The sequence below is a fragment of the Sinohyriopsis cumingii genome, chromosome 7 (genome assembly GCF_028554795.1).
Source record: "Sinohyriopsis cumingii isolate HCF-2022 chromosome 7, ASM2855479v2, whole genome shotgun sequence".
NCBI lineage: Eukaryota > Metazoa > Mollusca > Bivalvia > Unionida > Unionidae > Sinohyriopsis > Sinohyriopsis cumingii.
In genome coordinates this window covers 130,642,198-130,668,883 of record NC_142967.1, presented here as the reverse complement: position 1 = coordinate 130,668,883, position 26,686 = coordinate 130,642,198, and the positions used below count along the sequence as shown (strand labels likewise).

Below are 26,686 nucleotides of genomic sequence, written 5' to 3'. Positions count from 1 at the left end.
TGTACTTATGACTAATTCAGGCTGATTTTGTAGCACAAGGGAGCAGTCATTTTAGTTAGCAGTGTGCTTAGATCATGTACAATTTCCAAAAGTACACTATCCAAAGAAATATCATCCAGATTACATTAATGTAGCATACAGGTATGCCAACAGTCTCTCCTTTGCGCATGTTTTAAATGCAAACAACTTCACCTTACATACGTCACTCTCTCAAAAGTACATAATAACTGGTGAGCTCCCCCTTACATGATTATCGATGGTCTTTATATGACTATGGATAATCTCTATAGTGACACAGGGTCTTTACATGATTATCTACAATCTCTATAGTGACACAGGGTCTTTACATGATTATCTACAATCTCTATAGTAACACAGGGTCTTTATATGACTATCTGCAATCTGAGTCGCATGGTCATTACATGACTATTGACAATTTATATAGTATCACATCACCTTTTATGACTTTCGACAATCTGTGTCACATGGTCTGTATATGACTATCGATAATCTGTGTCACATGGTCTTTATATGCCTATCGACAATCTCTACAGTGTCACAGGGCGTTTATATGACTATCGACAATCTCTAGAGTGACACAGGATCTTTATATGACTATAGACAATCTCTATAGTGTCATAGGGCCTTTATATGACTGTTGACAATTTGTGCTACATGGCTTTTATATGACTTTCGAAAATCTCTCTAGTGTTAGAGAGCCTTTATATGACTATAGACAATCTCTATAGTGTCACATGGCCTTTATATGACTATTGACAAGCTGTGTTACATGGCTTTTATATGACTATCGACAATCTGTCTAGCGTTAAAGAACCTTTAAATGACTTTTAACAATCTGTAAAGAACAGGAGATAACTAACAGCGTCTTAAAAACGGATTAGAGAAAGCAATTAATTGCAATTTAAACTCTTTGACTCTCTATACAGAACAGTGCACCTCGGTTAATAGCAGTAGGTAACATTCATGTGAAATATTAATACGTTCACACAATTAATACACCATGATGTCAGGTTAGACCAATAACTTTCTTCATAAATAGGAATAGATTATATTCTCGATAAATATAATGCATTTTTTAGCTATTGCATATCTTAATACTGCCTAATAGTTTTCATTTTCGAAATACACTTGAAAATATGAACAGTCATATTGGTATAATTTTGCTTCATTCTTGACAGCTTCAGGCGATGTAGTATTCCATTTAATATTCTTTTTGTTATTACCATGAAAATTCACACACACACACACACACACACACACACACCACATGATTCCCATCTTCTCTTGGTCTTAATGGTCTCACTGGACAGTTTATGTGGTGAATTTTCATCCGACAATGACCTATTGCAGAAAAATGAGAATAATTTTACACTGAAGATAAAAACAAACTAATGATTTTTGTAGAAAGCATACATGTGAGATTTTGACTGCGGCAATCAGGTTAATTCCTAATGCAACTGGTGGCTTTTATACTGAACCAACACTGTCACCAACCCCTAAATTTTGCATTCATTTTTGACAGCAAAGAGCTATTTTGGATATTTTCCTGTGACAAGGCAGCTAAAAGAATCAGTATGTGCCTTATGCATGAATAACGTTCACTATTACTATAACAAATTAGCATGCTTTTCATCACCCCTCAGCCATCAAGATTTTCAGATATTTACCTCTGTAGCAGTCACAGGTAAATACGTAAGCCATGTCGGCTGCTCATTTGCAGCCCAAGTTACGCATTTGATCTCCAATGCTCGTCTAACTGTGACAGGCAGTCACCAACAAGACAACCCATTTCCAAGCCTAACTCAAAGTAAATCTCAACCACATTACAGATTTAGCTTCTGTGTGAATTTATAAATGCTAGGCTTGTGATAATTAGGTTCATGCCTTCTACCTTAAAAATTAGGGAGGTGTCAAATTACAAATCTATCCAGTGAGACATAATAATGGTGCCACTTGGACGCCTAACATGGTCGACACAGTGGTCATCTTTAACCTCTTGTTATCGCTACTCTTTTTCAAAGATTAGTCATAAAAACATGGGGTTTTCACCAAAAGACTTTACATCACGTCTAGTTGGTCCTAAATAAACTGGGCGCCGATGTCAAGTCCAAAATAGCAACCACAGCGGCCATATTGGAAATAGTGTAATCGTTACTCCTCCCTAATGGAAAGTCACATTGACACGGGGTTTTCATTAGAAGACTTCTTATAATGCCTAGCTGGTTCTAAATGAATGGTACCAATCTGATATTCAATACAGCCGATACAGTGGACATCTTCAATAGTTTGTATTTACTACTTCTCCTGAATCGATTGTCATATCAACACTGGTGTTTTCATTAAAATACTTCTTAATGATGTCTATTTGGGCCAAAATGAAAGCGGTGTGGATCCAATGGTCACTATGCTGCCACAGCGAAAGTCTAGATCGATTTCTCGCAGCCCCAGCTGAATATATGATCCTATCAGTATGCGGTTTTCGCTACAAGACTTCATATGAAGTTGTGTTGGTCCTAAATGAGAATGGTCACGCCCTGATTATTAGTATAGCCGCCACAGTTGCCATCTTGAAAATCTTGGGATTGCCAATCCCCCGATTGAAAAGTAATATTGCCATTGAGTTCTTAAAATAAAACTTTTCATGATGTATAACTGGTCCAAAATTAAAGTGATATCGGTCTGATATCCAATATGGCCACCATAGTGGCCATCTTCAAAACATTATCACTCCTCCTCCTGAATGGATGGTCATATCAACATGGGTTTCATTGAAGTGCTCCTTATGATGTCTGGATGGTTATAAATGAAAAATGCGCCTATCTCACTTATAATAGGACTACCATAATGTCCATCTTGAAATCTTGGTACCACTACTTTTCCTAGATGGCTGGTCATATGTCATATCGACATTGTCGGTTCACAAAAAAGCACAAAACGTATTATGTTGTTTAGTTGGTACTAAATGGGGATAATGCCACTCTGATATCGAATAAAGCCACCGAGGCATCCATCTTAAAAGTCTTTTTGTTATTGCTCCTTCAAAGTAGTAAGTCATATCAACATGGAGTCTCAGGTAGAAGACTTCTTATGATGCCTTACTGGTCCTAAATAAAAATGGTGCCAAGTTGACATCCAATAAATATGTCCACCAAAGTAGCTAATTTGACTATCTTTTTATCACTGAATATCAAATTTGGTTTCAACACTCGGCAGTTAAAAGGAAAAATTAAATGGTCTAACATTGAATTCCTGGAAGTTCTTTACAGCCATCAGAGCGTCAGTCCCATCGAGGGACTCTTGTTTATACTCTACAGTGGATTTTACTTTGACTACAATGCAACAACTACGGTATTATTGGTGAAGATATTGGACTTTCCCCACTCATTCTCCTGTCAATTATATACATGTATATAGTTAATTGTCTTGTGTGAAGTGACAGCTTGAGGATGTGATCAGTTCGGAAAACAGTTGATGAAGTATATCATGTCGTAAAAGGTAAACAGTTAACTGAAATCGGAGTAAAATTATTCGTTAGAAATAATTCTTTATACCAAATGGAATATGATTAACTTGTAAGCATAAATGTAAGCAAATAATTGTTGCCACTTGTTTTTGTGACATACCTATAATTCATATTCGAGGATAAATTAAAATTAATTCTATAATTCTAATATTTTATATTGTGCAAATTCATCCTGGTTCACAGATGTTTATCCACACGTTCAAGAAAAAACAACCCCACATTGCTCTAAATGTTGACCAGTAAAGGTATTTCTACTTCTACGCATAATTATATAATCTCGATTTTGTTGACTTGCGTCTCAATTGATCGTTGACAAGTGAAAATTGCATGTTGGTCAGGCATCTGCCTGATGTTTTTTGAACATCAGTAATCACATGTATAGCAGTTGCTGTTTTGTTAGCTCATCTTGTCTTATACTAGAATAGTATATGGGATGGTCTGTTATATATTTATCCGTCCGTCACGGGATGGTCTGTTATATATTTATCCGTCCGTCATGGGATGGTCTGTTATCCATCTATCCGTCCGTTATGGGATGGTCTGTTATACATCTATCCGTCCGTTATGGGATGGTCTGTTATACATGTATCCGTCCGTTATGGGGTGGTCCGTTAGCACAAATTTATTATCGCCACTTCTTCAAAATTATATTTAGAAGTGCCATACAAATTTACGCATATGTTATTCCCTTATGAATTAATACATAAATGCAATTGATACTGCTCATACTTCTAATATGGACGTCAAAGCGGCCATCTTGAAACTCTTTGTTATTGCTGCTCCTTCTGAATGGACGGTCATATCAACAGGCGGTTTGCAGTGCCGCTCTGACGTCAATATGGCCGCCACGGCAACCATACTGAAAATCTTATTATTATCGGTACTCTTCTTGAATTGATGGTTATACCAATTTTTAATTTTCATTGAAAGACTTATTATAATGTATATTTGGTCCTAAATGAAACTGAACCACCCAAAATATCGTCATAATGGTAGCTATCATGGAGATATTTTTAACTCAACTCCTTCAAAATAGATAGTATATCAACATGGAGTTTTCACCAATCGACTGACGGTAATTTAGCTGGACCTACTTGAAAATGATGCCAGTTGTGCATCTAATATGCATGCCATGTCTTGAAAATCATGTGTTACTCCTCCAGAACAGATGATATTATGTCATGGAATTTTCATCAAAAGACTTATGATGAAAAGAAAGGATATATTTTCTCGTTGTATTATGTCCGTGATATGTGATCAGTTAGTCTTCTATATTCTGTCAGAAGCCTTAGATCACTCCGAAGAAGGACGGTAAAGAGCAAAAACAACTTTTCGTCATAAACAGATCATACCGTATGTACATGCTTATAAGACTAGTCCCACTGCAAACTGCACAGACCCAGATCTGCCGGCGCATGATGCGTTAGGGGAAAATAACCGCCTTCGTAGTACTTTCCTTTACAAAATCCTTATATGTCATGCAGAGTATAGATATATATAAAATGATCATCTTTCATTTCAGATAGCGGAAATAATGACCAACGTGGTTGGAAATCTACTGAAAGCAAACGAATCAGTTCTTTTGGAAAGCAATTTCAAGAACCATTCTAGTGAAAGGTAGATAAATAACAAATGTACGTGGGAGATGGGGTAATCAATAATGATATTCAATGAACAAATGCTATCCTTTTTATCATTTCCCCGATTCTCAACAAGCGATTAAATCTGATTCTGTAGACAACCATAAATTCGTATTCCATACTTTTCTTCAGGAGTAAACATGGAACTGGCATTTTTTTTGGTATAAAGGCAGCATGTACAGAAACTCAATTGTATAAACTTAGTTGTATAGTGGTACAGAAATATTCCAAGTAAACTAAAATTAGCATAAGGAATAGAAATTGTATCGCTAATCTGGAAACTTAGTCTGATATTGAAGCAGTTCTATGCTGTAAGGAACAATTTAGGGTTCACCCGAAGTGTACATTAAAGGAAAGTCTTCACCATTACGACGTATGTTATAGTTAGTAAATTTTGATTTTGTGTTCCGAAGTGTCCGTTTGTTGTATTATACTCGAGAATTATGATAGCAAAATTTATTTTAGCGAGGAACAACTGTATGCTCATAAACTATATTCAGAAAACAGATAAAGGATGAGAAAGTCCGATACTGACTAAATTTATATTTGCAAAGTTTTAAAGTGTTTAAACTTTCATTTGTATTATGATAGCATTGAGATGTGGATAAGAAGATATTACAATTACAATAAATTAATAACTGGCTATAAAACCGAACATTTGTGATATATTTCAGGCTGCTGTGGTTACTTGATGAATATACCTCAAGAGTAAAAACAAATAATACAACTCACATCACAACGAAAAACATTGATCTTCATGTGGTGCATTTAAAGGGTACCGAACAACCGTATACGTATGAACCGCAACTTCCAGAACCAAATAAAGCAAATAAGGTAAGTTGACACAGTCACCAGCTGTCTAGAAAATTACATAAGAACGAAACAAGTCATCAAAACTGCACACGTGTCTTAATTTGAACAGAATAAGTGCTTCTGCACTGAACCGTTCGCGAGACGCCGCTGATACAGGTCCAGTAAGGTATTCATTCCTAATGAATGGTACCATAAGATTAACGCGACTCAATAGACAAAAACAATGAATAAGACAACAAGTGGGACGGAATTTGATCTAGGACTGATAAAACTGAAGTTGAACATAATACTCCAAACTCACCTATAGACGTGAAAACTGTTTGCCAATTAAAATATCAGATTGTGGCGCTTGGTTGAGAAAGAAAACCTGATTATTTGGTTGGTTGAGACTCGGTTTCTCTCGAACTGTTCTGTGTTTAGTCATTCGTTACTCAAGACATAAATGCACCAGACATCATTGGCGTCTATTTAAATTTATATTTGCTACCAAATATGTATCATTATATACTGTTGCATAACCAGTGTCAGGCTTTGGATACGTTTATTATATATGGGAATGTATCTATCCACACAGCACGGGGTGCGTCTTACTTTACCCAAAGAGGCTCTGGCCGGGGCAGAGACTGAGGATGGTCACAGACTCCAGTTCATAACGTTTAGAACTTCTTCTTTCTTCATTCCTGAGAATAACGCTCCGCCGCAGGACGTAGTCATGAAACAATGGGTGGTTTCTGCAATCGTCAAAGGGAAGCCACTGAAAAACTTGACATCTCCTATCGATATTTTGGTCAAGAATATAGAGGTAAATTTCTTTTTGTGTACTTTTTGAAACATTCGTTTAGATAACTGTTCATATTAACGTACCTAAAACAGTGAGAAGTGCTTGCAAATGAAAACAGTCAAAGTAAAACATTTAAACCATTATGTGTGTGCTAAACAAAAATATGGGTAGTCTTTACGTTTTTGTAATCGACTTTGAATTTACCATAGCTTTGCAACAACCACTAGACTAAACTAAACTTGCGTATATGTGCAAGACAAAATAGAAATTGCATCGCAATAACTATAAATTGTACCATGGAAACAAGGTACGCGGATAGCACAGCAGTAATGCCTCCACTTTGTACCTCATTAGCACCAGATTCAAAACACAGTTCCACAAAGCGCAAGACAAGGTGTTTACCAGTCCATCGTCAGTGGTTTCAACCAAGTTCATTGGTTTCTCTTCTAAACAGTCCTATGGCAGCTTCTATGGCATCGAAAGGGCCTCAAAATATTTGTTTCTTTTTGTTTGTTTTTCTTTTCTAAAATTTAAATGAAGTTCGTTAATCGTAAAGCTCTAGGTAGTAAAACAGATGTGGGTGGGTGTTGTCAGAATTCGGTTGTTTGGATTGTTGTTTTGTTAGACTGTCGATTTTATGGCGCACCTGCACTTTAAGACGTTATGGTGCCTCAAATGATACAAATTTATGTATCGAAAAGGTTTACTACTTACGAGCGATAAAAGTACAATATCACAATGATGAGATAGATAATGAGAATACGATACGAAGGTTTCCGATCAAAGAGAATGTAATGGTGTATATAAAGCTTAATTAGATCAAAGTTAAATTAGCGTGTTTAATAATACATATGTTGGTTAAAAGAATTCAAAGGAAATAGGGTTGCACACAAGCTATATTTTAAAATACATGTCAGCATCCTTCAAGAAATTTAAAATCAAGACACATTTACCATATCAAAACTCCTTCATGTGCTGAACGTTGTATTAACAATCGTAAGTTGGAGACCGAACAGTCTATCATAAAGTACGTCATGGTGAATGGTTCATCGCAAGAAATACCCTCAGGTAGGTCTTCAACTTTTAATATGTTAGGAGTGATAGGTCTTCACCCTTTAATATGTTAGGGGTGATAGGTCTTCGCCCTTTAATATGTTAGGAGTGATAGGTCTTCACCCTTTAATATGTTAGGAGTGACAGGTCTTCACCCTTTAATATGTTAGGGGTGATAGGTCTTCGCCCTTTAATATGTTAGGAGTGATAGGTCTTCACCCTTTAATATGTTAGGAGTGACAGGTCTTCAACCTTTAATATGTTAGGGGTGTTAGGGGTGATAGGTCTTCACCCTTTAATATGTTAGGGATGATAGGTCTTCACCCTTTAGTATGTTAGGAGTGATAGGTCTTCACCCTTTAATATGTTAGGAGTGATATGTCTTCACCCTTTAATATGTTAGGAGTGATAGGTCTTCACCCTTTAATATGATAGGAATGAATACGTAGGTGTGGGTTAAATACGTATGACCAATTTTAATTATTGCAATGACTACCTCGTCCCTACGGATGGTTATGTATGAACGAGGCCATTCGCCCAAGGTAGGTTTGATCAAATGTAGTTTGTAATATCACCATCATTAAATGATGCCTGCCACATAATAAATATGATTTTTGATACAGGGTTTAAAAACGAATGTATGGTATTTTAAAATCAGATGGTTGTAGAGATAGGGCTACATGTACGGTCAATATTTATCTCTTCATTAATACCTACAGGTATCTCATGCCAAACGATGGTTGGTATAATTACCGTTTACAGTCCAAATTCGCATATGAACTGATCATAAATCATCCTTTAAACGCTTTAAATACATGATGGTATGCAGTGAATCAATGTTTAGCTCCATCCTTTGTATCAGCCTCGTTTTCCGGTCTATGACATTTAATGGTTACTTACGGTATTATCCATTCTTAAGATGTATATCTTTAGTTGTGTGTGTGTGTGTGTGTGTGTGTGTGTGTGTGTGTGTGAATTGGATTTTTAACGTAGCTTTAACAATTTTTCGGTCATATCGCTACGATGTCTGCAGTGTGACAGTTTATTGTGACGTCTAGCACTGGGGCATCATGCCGTAGACATGTAGCTCTTGACACGAGGCCGACCAGTCCTAACACTAACCTCTTAATGCTGAGCACAAAACGAGGCAGCGGTTAGTGTCATTTTGTAAGTCTTTGGTATGACTCAAACCGGGGATCGAACCCACGACCCCCGCATCCGAGGCGGACTCTCTAACCACTAGGCCAACGGAGCGGTCTATAGTTTTGTAACTATTGGTATTTGATTTTATCAATTTTTTTTAATATAATGGCTGCAAATTGTACAGATTATTTTCAGTTAGATTTTGCCTACGTGACTAGTGTCTGTTTTATGAATATTAAGAACGTAAAATTACATAAGATCTATAAATACATTTGTTCTTGGACTGCTCAGGGAGAACAGAATGTGCTATTGTTTTGGACTATACTATTATTCCGATAACTATTGTAAATTATTCAAAAGCGTTCTAGAAGGAACTTTTCATTCTTTTGGACTTTCATAGAACTTCATCAGGATTATGTTCGATTCACTTCATAATGCTGTAAGCTGCTTTCTTTTACAAAACGTGTTGGTTTAGATTCTTTCTCTCACTTAGTTTTTGACCACAGAGCCAGAACTTTCAAACAAAACAATAATATAACCATTGAGACCTATATTAGTTGTATGTACACTTGGCTAATACACTGTATAAAAAAGGTTTTTAATCACAATTATTAATTAAGATGTGGTTTTGTTGTTATCAGTAGTAAAGTATAGTTGCCCCTGCGAGCGAGTGTTTACAGAATCTATCCTTGCGGTTGATACCCAGCGAGCGACAGAAATTTCCTTGCTAGGCGTAGAATTCCGCAGCATTTCGCGGTAGAATAAAACGGCCTGGTATAGCTATTGAGTGCTTCTCAAGGCTTTGTACACATGCTGTTAGTTATTATTGGTAAAGCCATTGGGTGTTTCTCAAGGCTTTGTGTACATGCTGTTAGTTATTATTGGTATAGCTATTGAGTGTTTCTCAGGGCTTTGTACACATGCTGTTAGTTATTACTGGTATAGCTATTGAGTACTTCTCAAGGCTTTGTACATATGCTGTTAGTTATTATTATAGCTACTGCGTGTTCCTCAAGGCTTTGTGTACATGCTGTTAGTTATTATTGGTACAGCTATTGAGTGCTTTTCAAGGCTTTGTGTACATGCTCTTAGTTATTATTGGTATAGCTGTTGAGTGTTTCTCAGGGCTTTGTACACGTTCTGTTAGTTATTATTGGTATAGCTATTGAGTGTTTCTCAAGGCTTTGTATACATGCTGTTAGTTATTATTGGTACAGCTATTGAGTGCTTCTCAAGGCTTTGTATACATGCTGTTAGTTATTATTGGTACAGCTATTGAGTGCTTCTCAAGGCTTTGTATACATGCTGTTAGTTATTATTGGTACAGCTATTGAGTGCTTCTCAAGGCTTTGTATACATGCTGTTAGTTATTATTGGTAAAGCTGTTGAGTGCTTCTCAAGGCTTTGTACACATGCTGTTAGTTATTATTGGTAAAGCCATTGGGTGTGCCTGAAGGCTTTGTATACATGCTGTTAGTTATTACTGGTATAGCTGTTGAGTGTTTCTCAAGGCTTTCTACACAGGCTGTTAGTTATTACTGGTATAGCTATTGAGTGTTTCTCAAGGCTTTCTACACAGACTGTTAGTTATTATTGGTATAGCCATTGAGTGTTTCTCTAGACTCAGTGTGAACGTAACCCAGTTGAATATTATTCAGTGTTAGACAATATTTCTAAGTCTAACAAAAAACAATAAATTATTATAATCTGTTTACTTGATATCTTTGATATTTGTAGATAACAAACTATAATATTTGTCAAAATCAACACTATCACTGTAATATCAAGTCCGCGAGTCATTATAAGAAAGTACATCACCTGTTTACTGCTGAATGATTTTGTGACTGTTCAAAAATCGTTTGAAACTTAAATTTGAGTCTGCGTTTCATTCCTAGTGTCATTCTCATAGTAAAGATTTTCCATTTCACCAGAGAATCACAAACCTCTGGGAAATTTTGTCCAAGTGTTCATGGACCTTTATTATAAGGAGTGTTATCGGCCACAGAGAGTAGAGTGAGTCATTGAATGGTTACCAAGTTATTTGCCAGTGCCATTAGCAACTTTATATAGTCACCAGAACTGGCATCCTTTCCTTTAATACTTTTTAAGGTATTAAACTATGAAAGAATGTATGTATGAAGTTCTATCCATTCACGACGCGACATTTTGTGTAGTTTTACTATCGAGTGTGATAAGAGACACTCATATCTCTCTAGGAAATGTATTCCCTTCCGAAAGCTACATTTTTGTTACATTTTACCTTTATTATTAAGACGTATTTTATAACGCTATGTTCGCAAAGTTTTGTCAGATCGTCCAATTAGATCACCAGAAGTATGTTAAGACCACGTGACCGAGAGGTCAATGGAGTCAATATCAACATAACATTTCCGGCATGTGTAATTAAACTGTCTGCTTGAATGATTTAATCAAAACAGACAAGTTGTCATCTGTCGACACTTTGGTCTTTCAACATTCAGTTTTGAATTTAAATCAAGTTACTCAACATTACTTCTGTTGATATCGTGAGTTTAGATTGGCATTGTGCAGCCTAATTTTAAATTATATCCAATAATTTTTGCTGTTGAGAGATTTTGACCAGGATTCAAAAGACTTATTTATTTTTAGTAAAATGGCGTAATGCGAGTGGAACAAATTATTAAAAATGAAGATACAAATTGCCAGTACATGCATTTTATTGAAATATTTCGATATCAGCTTGACCGAAAGTATATCTCCCTAAAACATTGGTAGAACGTCTAGTTAAATTGGCAGAACGTTTAATTAAATTGGCAGAACATTTAATTAAATTGGCAGAACGTTTAATTAAATTGGCAGAACGTCTAGTCAAATAGCATCATTGGGAAAACTTCATGAAAGTATTGATATTTACTGACTAAATCAACCTTATAATCCGAGATCGAACTGCCAAAACACTAAATACTCTTTCATCGTAGACTGGCGAAAGCAATTTTTCTTTCTCAGAAAAGAACACAGATAAAGAGAATAACTCTACCTTGTATAGACGTGTATCTAATAAATATTTGCTGCGTGTTCCCTTTTGCATTTAAGTTAAATTGTGACTCAGAATTCTTGTTAAAGTACAATCCAAAATAACTGAGTGAAATAGAGTTCAAATTTACTCAGCATTTGCTATTCCTCTAATATGTGAAATTTTTATACATTCAAAGCGTTATTTTTTAAATGCGAATCTTTTTTATGAGAATATGGCTTATTTTATAATTATTTTATTGCATTCCGCAATTATGTTCTCAGGAGAATTTTTAACTTTTTCTCTTTCAGGACAACAAAAATCACACATGTGTCTTTTGGGATACTGAAAGTAAGTAGGACTTATTTACAACTACCATCTTTAATATTTCTTTAAATCTATATTCGGGGCCCCGAGTGGCAAAGTGGTCTAAAGCGCTCTCCGTTACGAATCACTGCCATCTCACCTCTGTCTGCGTGGGTTCGAGTCTCGGATTCGGCTAATGCGGGTATGTCAGAAAGTTTGCCAGTAGCTTCTCGTGGGTCGGTGGAAATGGCGTCAAACCCCACAACAACAACAACAACACAAATCTATATTCATATGTTTAACAAGTATTCCAAATGAATGAATCGCTTTATTTTTAATAATATAAAGACTTTTTACAGTGTAATACTTAACAAATGTCATTTGTGAAAATTTCCTACCAATACAGGATTGTGCTCTCAAACAATTTGTTCCTTAATAAGATATTTACGACCAACATTTTTATTATGGTTTATGTTGAATACATTTCTGAACTGTTTTTTTTTTTGTTTTTGTTTTCAAAGAGAGAAGCTGGTCAACAGATGGAGTGAATACGGTTCACAGAGGGGCCAATTATACACGGTGTCATTCAAACCATTTGACAGCTTTCTCAATACTTCTGGTAAATATCACTTTCTTATTTCGATTCCATGGAATGTTGAGAGTAATGGATCAATACTGTGTTTGTATTTTCACATTCTATGTAGAAACAATGAAAGTCAAGGTTACAAAATTGCTTGAGCATCCAAACTTCAGATATTTTTTTTTTTTAAATCTTAAAAAAATGAATAAACAATTAATATTTTTGTGTGTTTCTTGTAAAGGAGATCAGATTTAATGTTTTTGCTATAATATTGAGACACAGACTACAAAGTATCAAATTTGCGAAGCTACTGCATATACGTTATAATAACAATGTCTTATGTAAGCTAATATATTATATGTTCTACCTCAGTATGCTTACGATACATCACTTGCTCTTGATAGTTCAGAGAAACGTCGTATGTCCGCTTTACTTCTTTTATATCACTATTTCAAATGTTTTGGTTTTACCATAAATATTGACAAAACACCTAGGTACTCTCAACAGGTAGAAACAAGAATAAGAATGGTCTTTGGATACGTTTTGGTGTTTCAGTAATAGAGTTCTGTTAAGATGACTTTCAAAGATTTTCAAATCATACGTGCAGCTCGAAAGCTATATAAGAATAAATTTAGTATCATTTAGGATGCAGATCTACAGCAACCTATTATAACTATGTCCGTGTATACGACCATAAGAGATGCTGATACATTAAAGAGATGAGTTGTCTAGTAACCTTTATTCAGTTTGTAAAATACCTCCATGTCTTGCTGGTCGAGCAATTTTTTAAATTTGATTTTGAATGTTGATGTATCCCTTATATTAATGGCTTAGTTATCTCGAATTCTTACTACTATACCAAAACCCTCCCTCCCTCCCTCTCTCTCTTTCTCTCTCTCTCTCTCTCTCTCTCTCTCTCTCTCTCTCAATACATGTTTGTCACAAGGGGTCATGCTTCATAGATTTATGCAACTTTCACTTTTCTTTATCACGGTTTACATAATGCTGACCATGATTGAATTTCGTCATAAGCACGTCTCTTAAACAGTGAACAGAAACAAATATTATCTAATAAGTTGCAATAATTATTATTCGAAATTTAACGGTTATGGAAACGAACTGATCTTTTTGTAGTTAAGCTCTTCAACTTGTGTGTTACTAGCAGTATAATATAACATTTAGGATTAGTTTCTTTCCTAACGATCAATGGTTGCAAAGTATCATGGTAATTGTATGAACGTTTGGCGATATCAAGGAAAGCAATTACTTCAGTATTATTCAAGGAATAATTAAGGTTTCATCTAATTGCCTATGACCATAGAATCACTAGGATATAAAATTCCTCATTATTTATTATTTTTATAGGATCCTACTCCGGGCTTTTCATTGCCACAAGAGCATGAGAAAATCATCACCTTTCTTTCGTACGTTGGATGTGGGATATCAATGATAGGTCTGGTTATTACAGTTGTCACCTACTCCATGTTCAGGTATGCCTGATGGTACTAAATTGTAAATATATGCAGCATAAAAAATGAATAGGATAAGAATTTCACAGTTATATATTTGGAGCAAAATACTTCTATAAACAATGTAATTTTTCAATGGATACAAACTAGGCATAATTTTCTCAGTTGCAGAACTGAAGGAATTATTAATTAAATTGCAGTATAGAAAGGACATATTTTAACTATTGAAATGTATATTGCTTTTGAAGCTATTCATTTTATTCTAACATGAAAAAATCATTTTGTTCATAATGATTTTACTCTGTTGATCCAGTTCTAAATATTGCAAATATCTGAAAGTTACATAATGCTGATCATGAATTTAGTGTCCGTACGAGGTACCATACCCGTCGTACACGATGCATCCATGTTTCACTCCTTGCAGCATACAGACCTACTATGCTGAGTCATGATACAATTATAATATCATTTATTTTACAAGGGAAATTTAACTTCTTGAATTCCACAACCATTTTCAATAGATGAGGATTTACGGATTGAAATAAATCCTCATTTTGCAAGTTTCCATTTCGGAATTTGGAACAGTATATATATATATATATATATATATATATATATATATATATATATATATATATATATATATATTCACGACTTCCTTTAGAAAATGGAAATGTATAGTTGTTCAGAACTTTATTGCTTTAAGATATGTGTAGCATTCTTTATCATTCCGTATAACTTGCAAATAGCAGTTTGCAGAAATAATACCGTAGTTGTATTATTAATAATCGCTCGCAAAAGGAAGGAAATGTATTGATCCATCACTTGTAACATTTTCCACAGACAACATCACAAAGTAATCAAAATATTTAATATGTATAAACATATATGCACATTATTTTAACAGGTGCTTGAATCGAGAGAAGTCGGGTAAAATCCTCCTGAATCTTTGTACGTCCATGGTTCTTATGAATGGAGCTTTTATGCTCGGTTCTGAAAGCTCTAAATCTGCCAGCGGAAGCCAGCTCTGTATTGCGGTAGCCATAGTGCTTCACTACTTTATATTAAGCACGCTGTGTTGGATGTTTGTAGAAGCCGTAAATATGTACCAAGCACTCATCAAGGTCTTTTCCACAGACTCAGGGTACTTCATGCTGAAGAGATGCATTTTTGCATGGGGTAAATCTTTATTGACTATTTAACCTACATTAAAAATATTTTTATTCAACGTATTGTAACAGAATCTTCCCAGTGCTTCTAGCAAAGATAGGAAAATCTGTTCAGAATGGCCAAGATTTGTTACAGAGGCGAAGCTTGCCGAGTCCCATGAGAGCAAATCTTATTTCCCGATGGTGAGACTTTCTTATCCTGTCCCTACACTTATGGTGGATTATTTTTCACGACCACCACAGGAATTAAATTTCGGGGGTAAATATTGCAGAATATGAGAAGTTGTATACAATCTCCGCGTTACATGCGCATAGATGACGTCAATTTCATCAAATCAACTGACATCATCCTATGAACGTAAAGAAAATATCAATGGAATGACGTCACATACGTCACATTTGAAGTTTTCTGCCCCTAGGATAAGATAAATTCATCGAGTCAAGTGAGAAACTCGACATCACCGTCTCCGTTAGGCGAGATATTTAGATATTGCGCATGCTGTCCTTGGTTTTCGTTCACATGTAGCTTGTACTCGCTCACAGAGTCAATGAATACAACGCTGTTATGTGTAGCTTGGAAAACTACCACGTTCTAGAATTACCAGGTAAAATGTATACAAATTTAAGCCAGGACGTCTCCTTCCTGACAAACTGAAAACCGGCATTTACCTTATATTACTACTTTGTGCACATTTTTTAATTTCCATATACGATTAGGAACATTTTATACAATGAAAATTGATTGGACCGTATATTTTAACCTTGTATAGATTTCATTGGAAATTAAAGGTCATTGAGTACGATTTAGATTTAAATTTATTCCATAGTTATATCATTTTATGTGGGTCTCATAGGTCTTAACAAAGCCATGAAATTCTTACGCAGTATTCTCATTTCAACTTTACAAAAATAAACTCAGGGTATCGGGCATCAAATAGATGGTTGGGTTATGTTGGTCCGAATTTCTATAATTGGCACCCAATCCTATGACAAGAATGGTTTAAATGTGGACCTACAGAGGTAAATAAACTCACCTCTGGTTCGAGAAGAATGTGGACAAATACCAGTCTCCGAACTAACACAAAAATGATCTAACCACCGCATTCTTCAAAATCTAATATAATACTGCAGATATCCGGTCACAAATACAATAAATCTGGAATTACTATACTCATCAACTCTTGAATTATAATACTTTCAATTGTTATTGGTTATAGAACTGGGCACCGTTAACTCAACTAGCGCCTGGGACCTTTTTCACGCGCAACAATTGAATCACGCGCAACACTTGAAACATTCAGTATCTGAGCTAGAATAAATGAAATGATTTCTTCTTTCTCTCCATACTATTTTCATTAAAATAAAATTATATGATAAACATAATTTGAAATGGTAATGGTTTAGTAATAAATTTATTAAACTAGTTGAATAATTTTCAGCTTTTGTCAGTGCTGGCGAACAAAAGCTGGAGAGTATTTAAAGAGTTTAAAATGAAATGTAATATAAGATTACTACGCGTGTGAGATTCCCTCTCTCTGTATATATTCCACGATCTTGTATGTCCTGCTTGTAACAAGAAGATCAGCTTTGTTAATTAACTAATAAAGCTGTCTTCAACTCTTTTGAAACGACAAAAATCAGAAGTCGTTCTATCTTATCGTTTATTTGTTGCATTAGTCAGTAAATATGAATGTGAAGTACAACGCATCATGTTTGAAATACAATGCATGGTGGTCACGTACAAACCATGCTCTTGCAATATATGTGGCTACAGATATGTCTGGACTATTTCTCCTTTTGTTGCCAATATATGTTTGTCATCGAATGGCTGCGTGTTTGATACAGTCTCAGTACTTCTGCCTGTTGAATTTATTGTAGTTAATTTCTTCTGTTTGTTGATTAGCATGTTATACCATAATGTTTATGACTATTTTTCTTTGTAACGAATTGAACCAGTCTCCTCAGTCGTCTTTCTCCTAATGAAAAACGTGTCTGTTGAGACGAGATATCAGTCCATTTGTATCGAGACCATATGCAAATATAGTAAATTTGTTTTATTTTGTTTCCAGGCGTACCAGCTGTAATTGTAATAATCATTGCGGCTGTAGATATCGACAACTACAGTACAAAATCAGAACTGTAAGTAACCACATACACTTGTAAAGCAATAAATACATTACACTTAATCCATCAGCTCCAACCTGAAAACATCGAAAAACCAATCACCAACACACTTAATGAATCAATGGAATGGAAATACCAAACATACATTACCAAAGTAGAAAAGATATTAGTATCTCTAACTTATATGATATATAGCAGAGAGAAATAATAACCATCATCATTGTAATTCAAAATGGCCGCCATCGCCGAACAGACTTGAGGCAGCTACTCCGGATTTTTGTGCCGTTTTTCAGGACATTTGTTTGTTGGCAGTATTCATATACATTAGTGATTTCAACATGCACTGGCTGTTCTGATGGAAATATTTCTTCATTTAATTGTTTTGGAAAGAAAAGAACTATTACACGTTCTCACGGCCGTTCTGCCTCATTGATACTACAACCGTCTTTTGTTTTTGACGTGGCGACATCACGTTATACTCGTAGTCGTCACGTTTATGTTGCGATGGACCATCATTATTTGCTTAATTCCCCCTTGGCGCTCCATATTACACTATGCTTTATATTTAGCGACCTGGGATTACACTCATCTTTACTTCAATGTAAATGGCAGTGAAAAAGAAACATTGTTTCAAAGCCGATCGGCATAGAACAAGAAGACAAATCCCAGTTATCTCATTTTCCTTAACACAGTTTGAAAACTCTCTTCAATCGTCAACCTTGACGTCTGATCAACCTCTGTGCAATGCATTATTCAACGCCCAATCGGTAGGGCTACCGAAAAGGCACACAAAAAAGTGAACTTTATCAACGGTCAGGATATTGACTTCTTTTACCCTAACCTAAACACGGCTAATAAAACAAGACGATGAGCCAAAGTGTGTGGATCTAGCACGCTCCTGCCTTGAGGAGCCGTAGCGGACAAAAGCTGGTCCAATCAGAACGTTGCCGTTGAAATTTTGATGTCATATATTCAAAATTCCAATTGCAAATGTTGTATCAAAAATGCTTGTTCTTAGAGTTCCATTTTCCAGGTCGAGATTTGAGATTGTATCTGTTGAATTAAACAGTATTGGTCGAAAGATATATTTTCTGTCTAGATTTTAGATTGAGTCGTTTGAATTACACGGCGGTGGTTATGTTGAAAGTTCCATTTCATATGTTGAATATTTAGATTTTATCTGTTGAATTACACAGCGCTGGTTGAAAATTCGATGTCTAATGTCGAGTTTTTAGATTGTGGCTTCTGAATTACACGGCGGTTTTGAAATTTTAATGTCAGATGTCGAGAGTTTCAATTTAACATGTTAAATCACATTGATTGTCCTGAAAGTTCTAAATCGTATGCTGAGTTTTTAGATTGTATCTGTTGAATTACACAGCGGTGGTTGGACATTTTATGTGTTTGTCAGAATTTTTTATATGGTGAATTGGTGTGTTGGTGTTAAAAGTAACATTATACAATGTCCATTTATCACCAGTACATAATGGAAAGAAGTAATGCAAATCAAGTGGATAAGCTGTTTATGCTCTAACCTCGGTTTTTGCTCTAAACTCAAAATTGTTTTTGACTTTGCTGTTGACAAATTCACGTTGTTTGATAGGAATAGTCCCCCTCACATTGTTTATCATACAGATAATATAGTTTCAAAGCATCAGTGATTACTGTCGTCATTTAGTGAATGATTCTACTGCAACTTCAAACTGTCTGGCCCTGTTCATAAGTGATTTTAAAGCAGAATTGAAAACAAAATTCCACAAAAGTATAGTAGGTGTATTCAGTAGTGTATGTAAACGATAAATAACTCGGAGGTGCCAGCTGTGTCAAAAAGTAGCTCTCCGTCGTGTGCTGATAGCGTACTTCAGTGTATCAATAAACTGAGTAAAATAAGATTTTCTAGTACCCTTTAGATGTGAAACGTTTCTAACCTGTTGACAAGAACGCTTTATCGCACATGGCTTTTATCAAATGGGGAACTTGCAACCGTTTGTATAATAAGGACAGGTCTTGTAGATAGAGGCCGCAATTACTCAAGTTCCGATTATCTCCATGCCGTATTCTTTGCATTCCTTTGTAAAACATACTGAAGGACCGGGTCACGAATCGGGACACGACCTTTACTTCGGCACATTACGGGAATCCATGGTATTCAGATGCCTTGTGTAAAAAAGGAGAAACATTGCGTTTGATTTTATCCCTCCTTCTGCACATTCGTTTTGGAACCCACCATGTTGCACAGGAAATAGCAGCATCTCGTAATACTTGTTATATATATATATATATATATATATATATATATATATATATATATATATATATATATATATATATATATATACTGTATATTAACTAATTTTTATAATTTAACATGATACTTCGAAAATCCATGACATTGTTCTTTTCAACTCTAATACACACACACACACATATATATATATATATATATATATATATATATATATATATATATATATATAGATATATATATATATATATATATATCTTGTAGGTGTTTCCTGTCACACTCAAATACCATCGCATTCTACGCGGGATTGCTGGGACCAGCGTGTTTGATACTTTTGGCCAATCTCGTTGTTTTCATCATGGTTTCTAGAGTCATACTGAAACCAAAGTTCAAAGGTCAAGTTGGAAGCAGCAAGGACACACTTACCACAGCCCAGATTAGAGGAGCTTTTACAGTTATGGTTTTACTGGGCATAACTTGGGTTTTCGGTCCCCTTGCGATAAATGAAGCTAAAATTGTTATCAACTATGTGTTCACAATTTTAAATTCATTACAAGGATTTCTTATTTTTGTGTTTAGATGCTTCTTTAATCCAGAAGTTCGTATGTCATGGGTCCTTCTCATTAAAACTGGTAAATTTAAGAGGCGCAAGGGCCCAATCAAATCCTTCGTTTCCGACTCCTCTTCATCTCGAGGAGAGAGTAGACTCAGTGGAAGTATAAATGAAACTCAGAAGACAAATCTGTACAACAACAGTGTTGGAAAACAAAGAAGCCAAAATATCGTTCACAGTGGACAACAAATAGAGCATCACAGAATTTCCAGGAAACCTTCCAAAGATCTGCATTCTTATTTTGATGATTTCCATAGATACAATGGCACAGACAATAGCAGAAACGGTGGAATTTCAACCATCTACGGTGCCAACGGCAACCATGCAGTGAATGGTGTCAGCATAATTAATAGCAGGCGATCATCAGGCATTAAAAGTGACAGGGATGAATACACGAAATTGTGACCAGTTGCGCGAACGTTTGAATGGGCAATATTGTTTAGTATGAACTGCAAAAGACTGGAAAAAGAAAACAAAGCAAAAACAGCAGCCTGACCATGTTTGTCCTTAAGCATTTGCGATATATTCGCATATGCAATTATAAATATTAGATTCACTGACATGCATTTATTGCTGAAAACTTTTCATATATGTTTGTATACTTTGTGTGCTAAATTTGAAATGTACTTGTCGTTGTATGTGTATGGTTACGCTAGTATTATTATTTGTACTTTTCGTCGTATGTATATGCATAAACTAATATTTTTGTGCTTGTATGTGTATGTCTAAACTTACTATTGTACTTGTATGTGTATGTATAAACTATTATTATTTTTATTTCTTGTATGTGTATATATAAACTTATTATTGTACTTGTCGTTGTATGTGTATGTGTAAACTTACAGTACTTGTCGTTGTATGTGTATGTCTAAACTTATTATTGTACTTGTATGTGTATGTATAAACTATTATTATTTTTACTTCTTGTATGTGTATATATATAAACTTATTATTGTACTTGTCGTTGTATGTGTATGTGTATACTTACAGTACTTGTCGTTGTATGTGTATGTCTAAACTTACTATTGTACTTGTATGTGTATGTATAAACTATTATTATTTTTATTTCTTGTATGTGTATATATAAACTTATTATTGTACTTGTCGTTGTATGTGTATGTGTAAACTTACAGTACTTGTCGTTGTATGTGTATGTCTAAACTTATTATTGTACTTGTATGTGTATGTATAAACTATTATTATTTTTACTTCTTGTATGTGTATATATATATAAACTTATTATTGTACTTGTCGTTGTATGTGTATGTGTATACTTACAGTACTTGTCGTTGTATGTGTATGTCTAAACTATTATTATTTGTGCTTGTCCTTGCATGTGTATGTCTAAACTTATTATTGTACTTGTCGTTGTATGTATATGTGTAAACTATTATTATTTGTAATTTAAAGGTTAATATTATCATCAAAACGAAGCATACATCTACATGTATATTAAGTAACTAGCTGAAAAGTTATAAACTTTTGACATACCCGATGCACATAATTTTCAGAGTTCAATGAAATGACACACCCGATGCACATACCTTTGCGCAGAGTTCATTGAAATGACATACACAATGCACATACCTTATCAGAGTTCCATGAAATATCCCATTCCTAAAATCCTATATGGATATGATAAAATCCTGGTCTAGAAACAGTTTCTTTCGGGATGCCCCATCATTTAATGCTGTCTTGTTTTATTTTTAAGAGTGTATTTTCTTCAGAGATGTTAATTTAGTTGTTATTCTTGGGTCTTTTTGTGGGGGTGGGGTTACGCCATTATCAGCGAAAGTTTAATTTAGTCACGCTTCATCTATTAGACTACATTTTCCGTTAGCAGTATTATTATTTTTCACAAAAAATAATCTTCTGGTTATAAAATAATATAAAACTCAAAGTCAGTATGGGGACTTTTTATTTCTGGCTCAAAACTTATTCAAGTATATGTAATTAGGAGTTCAAATACCCATTAATCTTGGATCACGTGACACTGATTAATAAAGAGTTTATCTTTGATGGTGCACAGTATGTCATAGCCAATAAGTACTCATTTTATTTTTATGGAAAAGGCTGGAGTTTGTAAGTCATTTTTAATTGCATCATTTGGAGCCTCACAACTACAAAACGCTAGTACGTTTTAGCAACACAAATTAAAAAAATGTGTTTAAAGAACATAAACATTTGTAAAGGTAAACACTAGAATAGCATTGCTTGCAACTGCAGTGTTTCATTATAACCGCATTTAAAGAGGAAGTTCATGTATTATTCCTTTGTTAATCACATGTAATTCTGTAATCGTTCTTACAGTAGCCGTCATACTTTCTATATAACATTGTTTGGTGACCTGGATAATGCACTCTCATCTCGAAAGATATGAATTTCCACAACAGAAACTGCGTACAGAAAGAATGTAATAACTCCAATATATTACGCCGATAAAAGTAGCTCTATGTACTTCTAAGCTTGATCTTATTACCCAAAATGCAGTTCGAGTTTGCTCTCGCTATGTACAGTTTAAGCTTGACATTAAATAATGTTTCAATTACTTTGATTTCATAAATCTTTCTTCAATTATCTTTTAACAGTAGTGATTGTTGTAGTTGAGTTTAATAATGACCCTAAGTTTTTTATTATTATAGACAATGGTAATCTTTCCTGCTGTTGCTAAGGAGCAATGATTAGTCCAGGAACTTCGTGGATATTTAGTGCATATGCTGTTGATAAATCCATTGTACATATTTTAATGTTGTGTTATGGAAGTAGTATCGTGGTTATCTTCATGAACAGTGTATGTAAAATGCATGTAATGTATATTTATATATTTACTATCAACTTTGGTGCAGAAAAGTACTGGTTTAACCACACTCTTTAATTTGAAAGCTATTTTTTAGAATTATTTAAAGATGTACTGCATTGGGTCCTATCTTTTTCCCATACTCGATAGACTCTATATCATTGAGTGCGCATGGTAAAACACTAAACAGATGCTTAAATTCGCAGTCATTGTGTAATATTGTTGACCTTCATTTAAACAAATGGATCAATATAATTGGATCGATTATTATTTAAGCAATATCAGCTTTTAATATTATTGCACAATATGTTTTGAATTTTTACATTACATCATTTGGTTTAAAATGAAGCAGGATCGGATAATTATCAGGCTCATAAATCTACAGATTTCAGTTTGGTGAACAATTGGTGAAGATTTTGTATCAGGGAAGGTTAAATAGTTTATTGGGGGTTCATCTCTTCAGCGTCCCTTTTTACAGCTTTCAGAACCTTATCACTTGTTTCATAGGAAGGTACAATAGACTTTTATGCTTGTTTCATGCATAACTTGGTTACCAAACGGATATTTTCTTGTCATAATCGCAGAATATCTAATTATCATTTGATGGAGTAGAAAGTATATTTAAAAGCAGCCAGTACTGAAATCGATGTATACACAATATTGTGTGATTTGGAATTTTAACGTAGCTTTAACAATTTTTCAGTCATATCGCTACGATGTCTGCAGTGTGGCTGTTTATAGTCATGTCTAGCATGCCGCAGACATGTAGCATCATGTCCCACCCAGTCACATTATTCTGACACCAGGCAGACCAGTCCTAACACTAACATCTTAATGCTGAGCGCCAAGAGAGGCAGCTGTTAGTACCATTTTTATCTTTGGCATGACTCGGCTGGGGATCGAACCCACAACCTTCCGCATCCGAGGCGGACGCTCTAACCACTAGGCCACCGGAGCGGTCATAAGACTGTGCAATTAAAAGTATAGTACTGATGTTAAAATAAATGCCCGGTGGTAAAAATGAAATAATACAATATATAAGTGCATTTAAACTGTTAAATATACACACATTTAGGATAAACATTTAAAAAAAAACTTTTATGTAAGATGATGGTAGGCTACTATTAAAGACACGTGTATTCATTTCCTCCAGGGTTTAAAAAAGTTTGAAATCTCCGCCGAGATCTTAGTTTATTGCATGCAAAAGTGAATATCCACTCTGACATCGCAGTTTATTGCTTACAAAGTTGGATATTCTCGCTGACGTATTTGTTTATTGCATACAAAAATGGATATCATTATCTGTTTCATAGTTAATTGAAGACCAAGTTTCTGATGTTAAATTTATAATCTAAAGAAGTATATTCTTGGCAAGGAATATTCAGTACCTTTGTAATGTAATATTAAGAATGCTGGTCGAAACTAGAGAAGCGTATGCCTGGTGCGAAAATTCTTTAAAACAACAACCTGCGTAGATGCGAAAAGATTAATCCGACAAGAGTCACTCCAAATGTGATGACATTTCAGACAAGCAAGTCTAGTCTAAATCCTATTTAAAGCTATGAAATAAGACCACGGTTAATTCATGTAGATAAAATATTTCGACACGAAATAATCTATACTGACAATAGTGTCGGACTGAGAAAAATAGCATACACTGTAAACGAAACTGGTTAATTAAGATGTTAGTACTTCACAGCAATACAAATCGCATGGTACAACAATTGTTTTTTGTTAGAGTCTGCAGTTATATCGTTTACTCGATGAACTCTAAATAATAAAAGTCAGGATAAATTTCGAAGTTCTTTAGATCCACATTTAGAAACAAGCATGAGCATGCAATAATATAATCTATTTCACGCAACAAACATAAATACAAAACGCTCTAAATATCAGAATGTTTATTAAGGTAATCATGTAGACATGTAGGTTGCTGCAGTTTGCGACTAAAACGATCCTCAAAGTTCCAACGCAACGATACTTAGGAACTATAATGAGTTAAGTTCTGTCTCCAGCTGATTTCATTCTTAGTTATTTTGAAAGTGATTGTGACATTTGTGTGTGTGTATGTGTGTGTATATATATATATATATATATATATATATATATATATATATATATATATATATATATATATAGTGTGTGTGTGTGTGTGTGTGAAAAAGCGTTCACTCATACAAAGGACTGGAATCACAATTCAGTTCATTATCAATGAGGACTAAACACTATCGAACAATATGTGAAATGCACGTCCTGTATGTAATTTGGTTTCTATTTCCACAAATAACCCAAATAAATATGAGTGTTTGTTCGATTCTTCTCTAGTCTTGTTGTACCATGACTTGTAGTTTTGGTTATTAATCGTAAAATAAAGATTTTTGTAAAATATTAGATTTTATTTTTTTATTCAAAAGTCAGTTACACAGAATAACATTGCATCGTTATATGGCAAAACAACACTTAAAAATTCATTCAGTATGTGACGCTTGCACAGGAATATTTATGGTGGAATACAATTAGTTAATTTGAAAATTAGTATATATCTGAATGATGAACGAAACCAAAATATTAATTAGAGATGAAGCTGTAGACAAAAACTTAACACGATAGACCGATAAACCACTTGTCAGTGCTGCATAAGTTACATCGAACCAAGTGTTGTGCATAAAATGAGGTGTTTAACATGAATGAGTGAATATGAATATCGAAACTGCAACGTTTCGCATCTCATCACAGTACATCATAAAGTATCACAGAAAACTGGACATAATCAATACATATACGTCAAACTATGCACGGGTTCAAGAGACGAGGATTATATTAGCGCAATTTCCAACAATAATTTATGACATATACGACCTGAGCATAATATACAATAGACAAAACCAAAGATTAAAAGAATATTAAACACGTGCAAATTTAATATTTAAAAAAAATCTAAAGAAGAATTACGTGTTCGACTAGTAAATCCTTATGGCCGCTATATTCATATTGTACATGTGGTATTGTTTTTGCCGAATTATTTTAACAGTAAAGGGTTGTTCAATGAATAGTTCTTTTCGAAATATTAACAGCTGACCTTGAGTATGTGATGGCGTTTTATTACAATGAAATTACCCAATACATGAAGTAATTCTACTAATTTCAATTATTAGCCTGTTATAAGTAATCCCTGTCCAATAATTAAGTCATCGAAAAGCAGAGTGGTACATATTGATTCCTCGAATTGTTCGAATAGCACTCAAGTTCTCCAATAAATATTTCACTTTCTATTATAACTTTTTAGTTATGCAATCACTTACCATCCACAGTTTGACCGTCCGACCAAGGATCACGGTAGATAATTTGATACTGTTCAATGTATTTCTTTTGTAACAGATACAACATATGCGGAAAAAAATGTATTTTCACATGAAC

At 34.5% G+C, this 26,686-nt stretch overlaps 1 protein-coding gene across 4 annotated transcripts in view; it reads left to right on the top strand.

Moving 5' to 3' along the window:
- The window catches only part of LOC149796134 (adhesion G protein-coupled receptor G2-like), a 201,031-nt gene extending 175,374 nt beyond the window's left edge, over window positions 1–25,657 (top strand). For all 4 annotated transcript variants that reach the window (XM_089966048.1, XM_089966047.1, XM_089966050.1 and 1 more), the window contains 9 exons: window positions 5,067–5,161; window positions 5,859–6,018; window positions 6,572–6,799; window positions 12,278–12,317; window positions 12,794–12,891; window positions 14,218–14,342; window positions 15,229–15,500; window positions 17,560–17,629; window positions 20,124–25,657. In XM_089966048.1, coding sequence (XP_089822174.1) covers window positions 5,067–5,161; window positions 5,859–6,018; window positions 6,572–6,799; window positions 12,278–12,317; window positions 12,794–12,891; window positions 14,218–14,342; window positions 15,229–15,500; window positions 17,560–17,629; window positions 20,124–20,877 — 1,842 coding nt within the window. In that variant the 3' untranslated portion in view covers window positions 20,878–25,657. The remainder of the gene's footprint in view (window positions 1–5,066; window positions 5,162–5,858; window positions 6,019–6,571; window positions 6,800–12,277; window positions 12,318–12,793; window positions 12,892–14,217; window positions 14,343–15,228; window positions 15,501–17,559; window positions 17,630–20,123) is intronic.
- The last annotated feature ends 1,029 nt before the right edge of the window (window positions 25,658–26,686 follow it).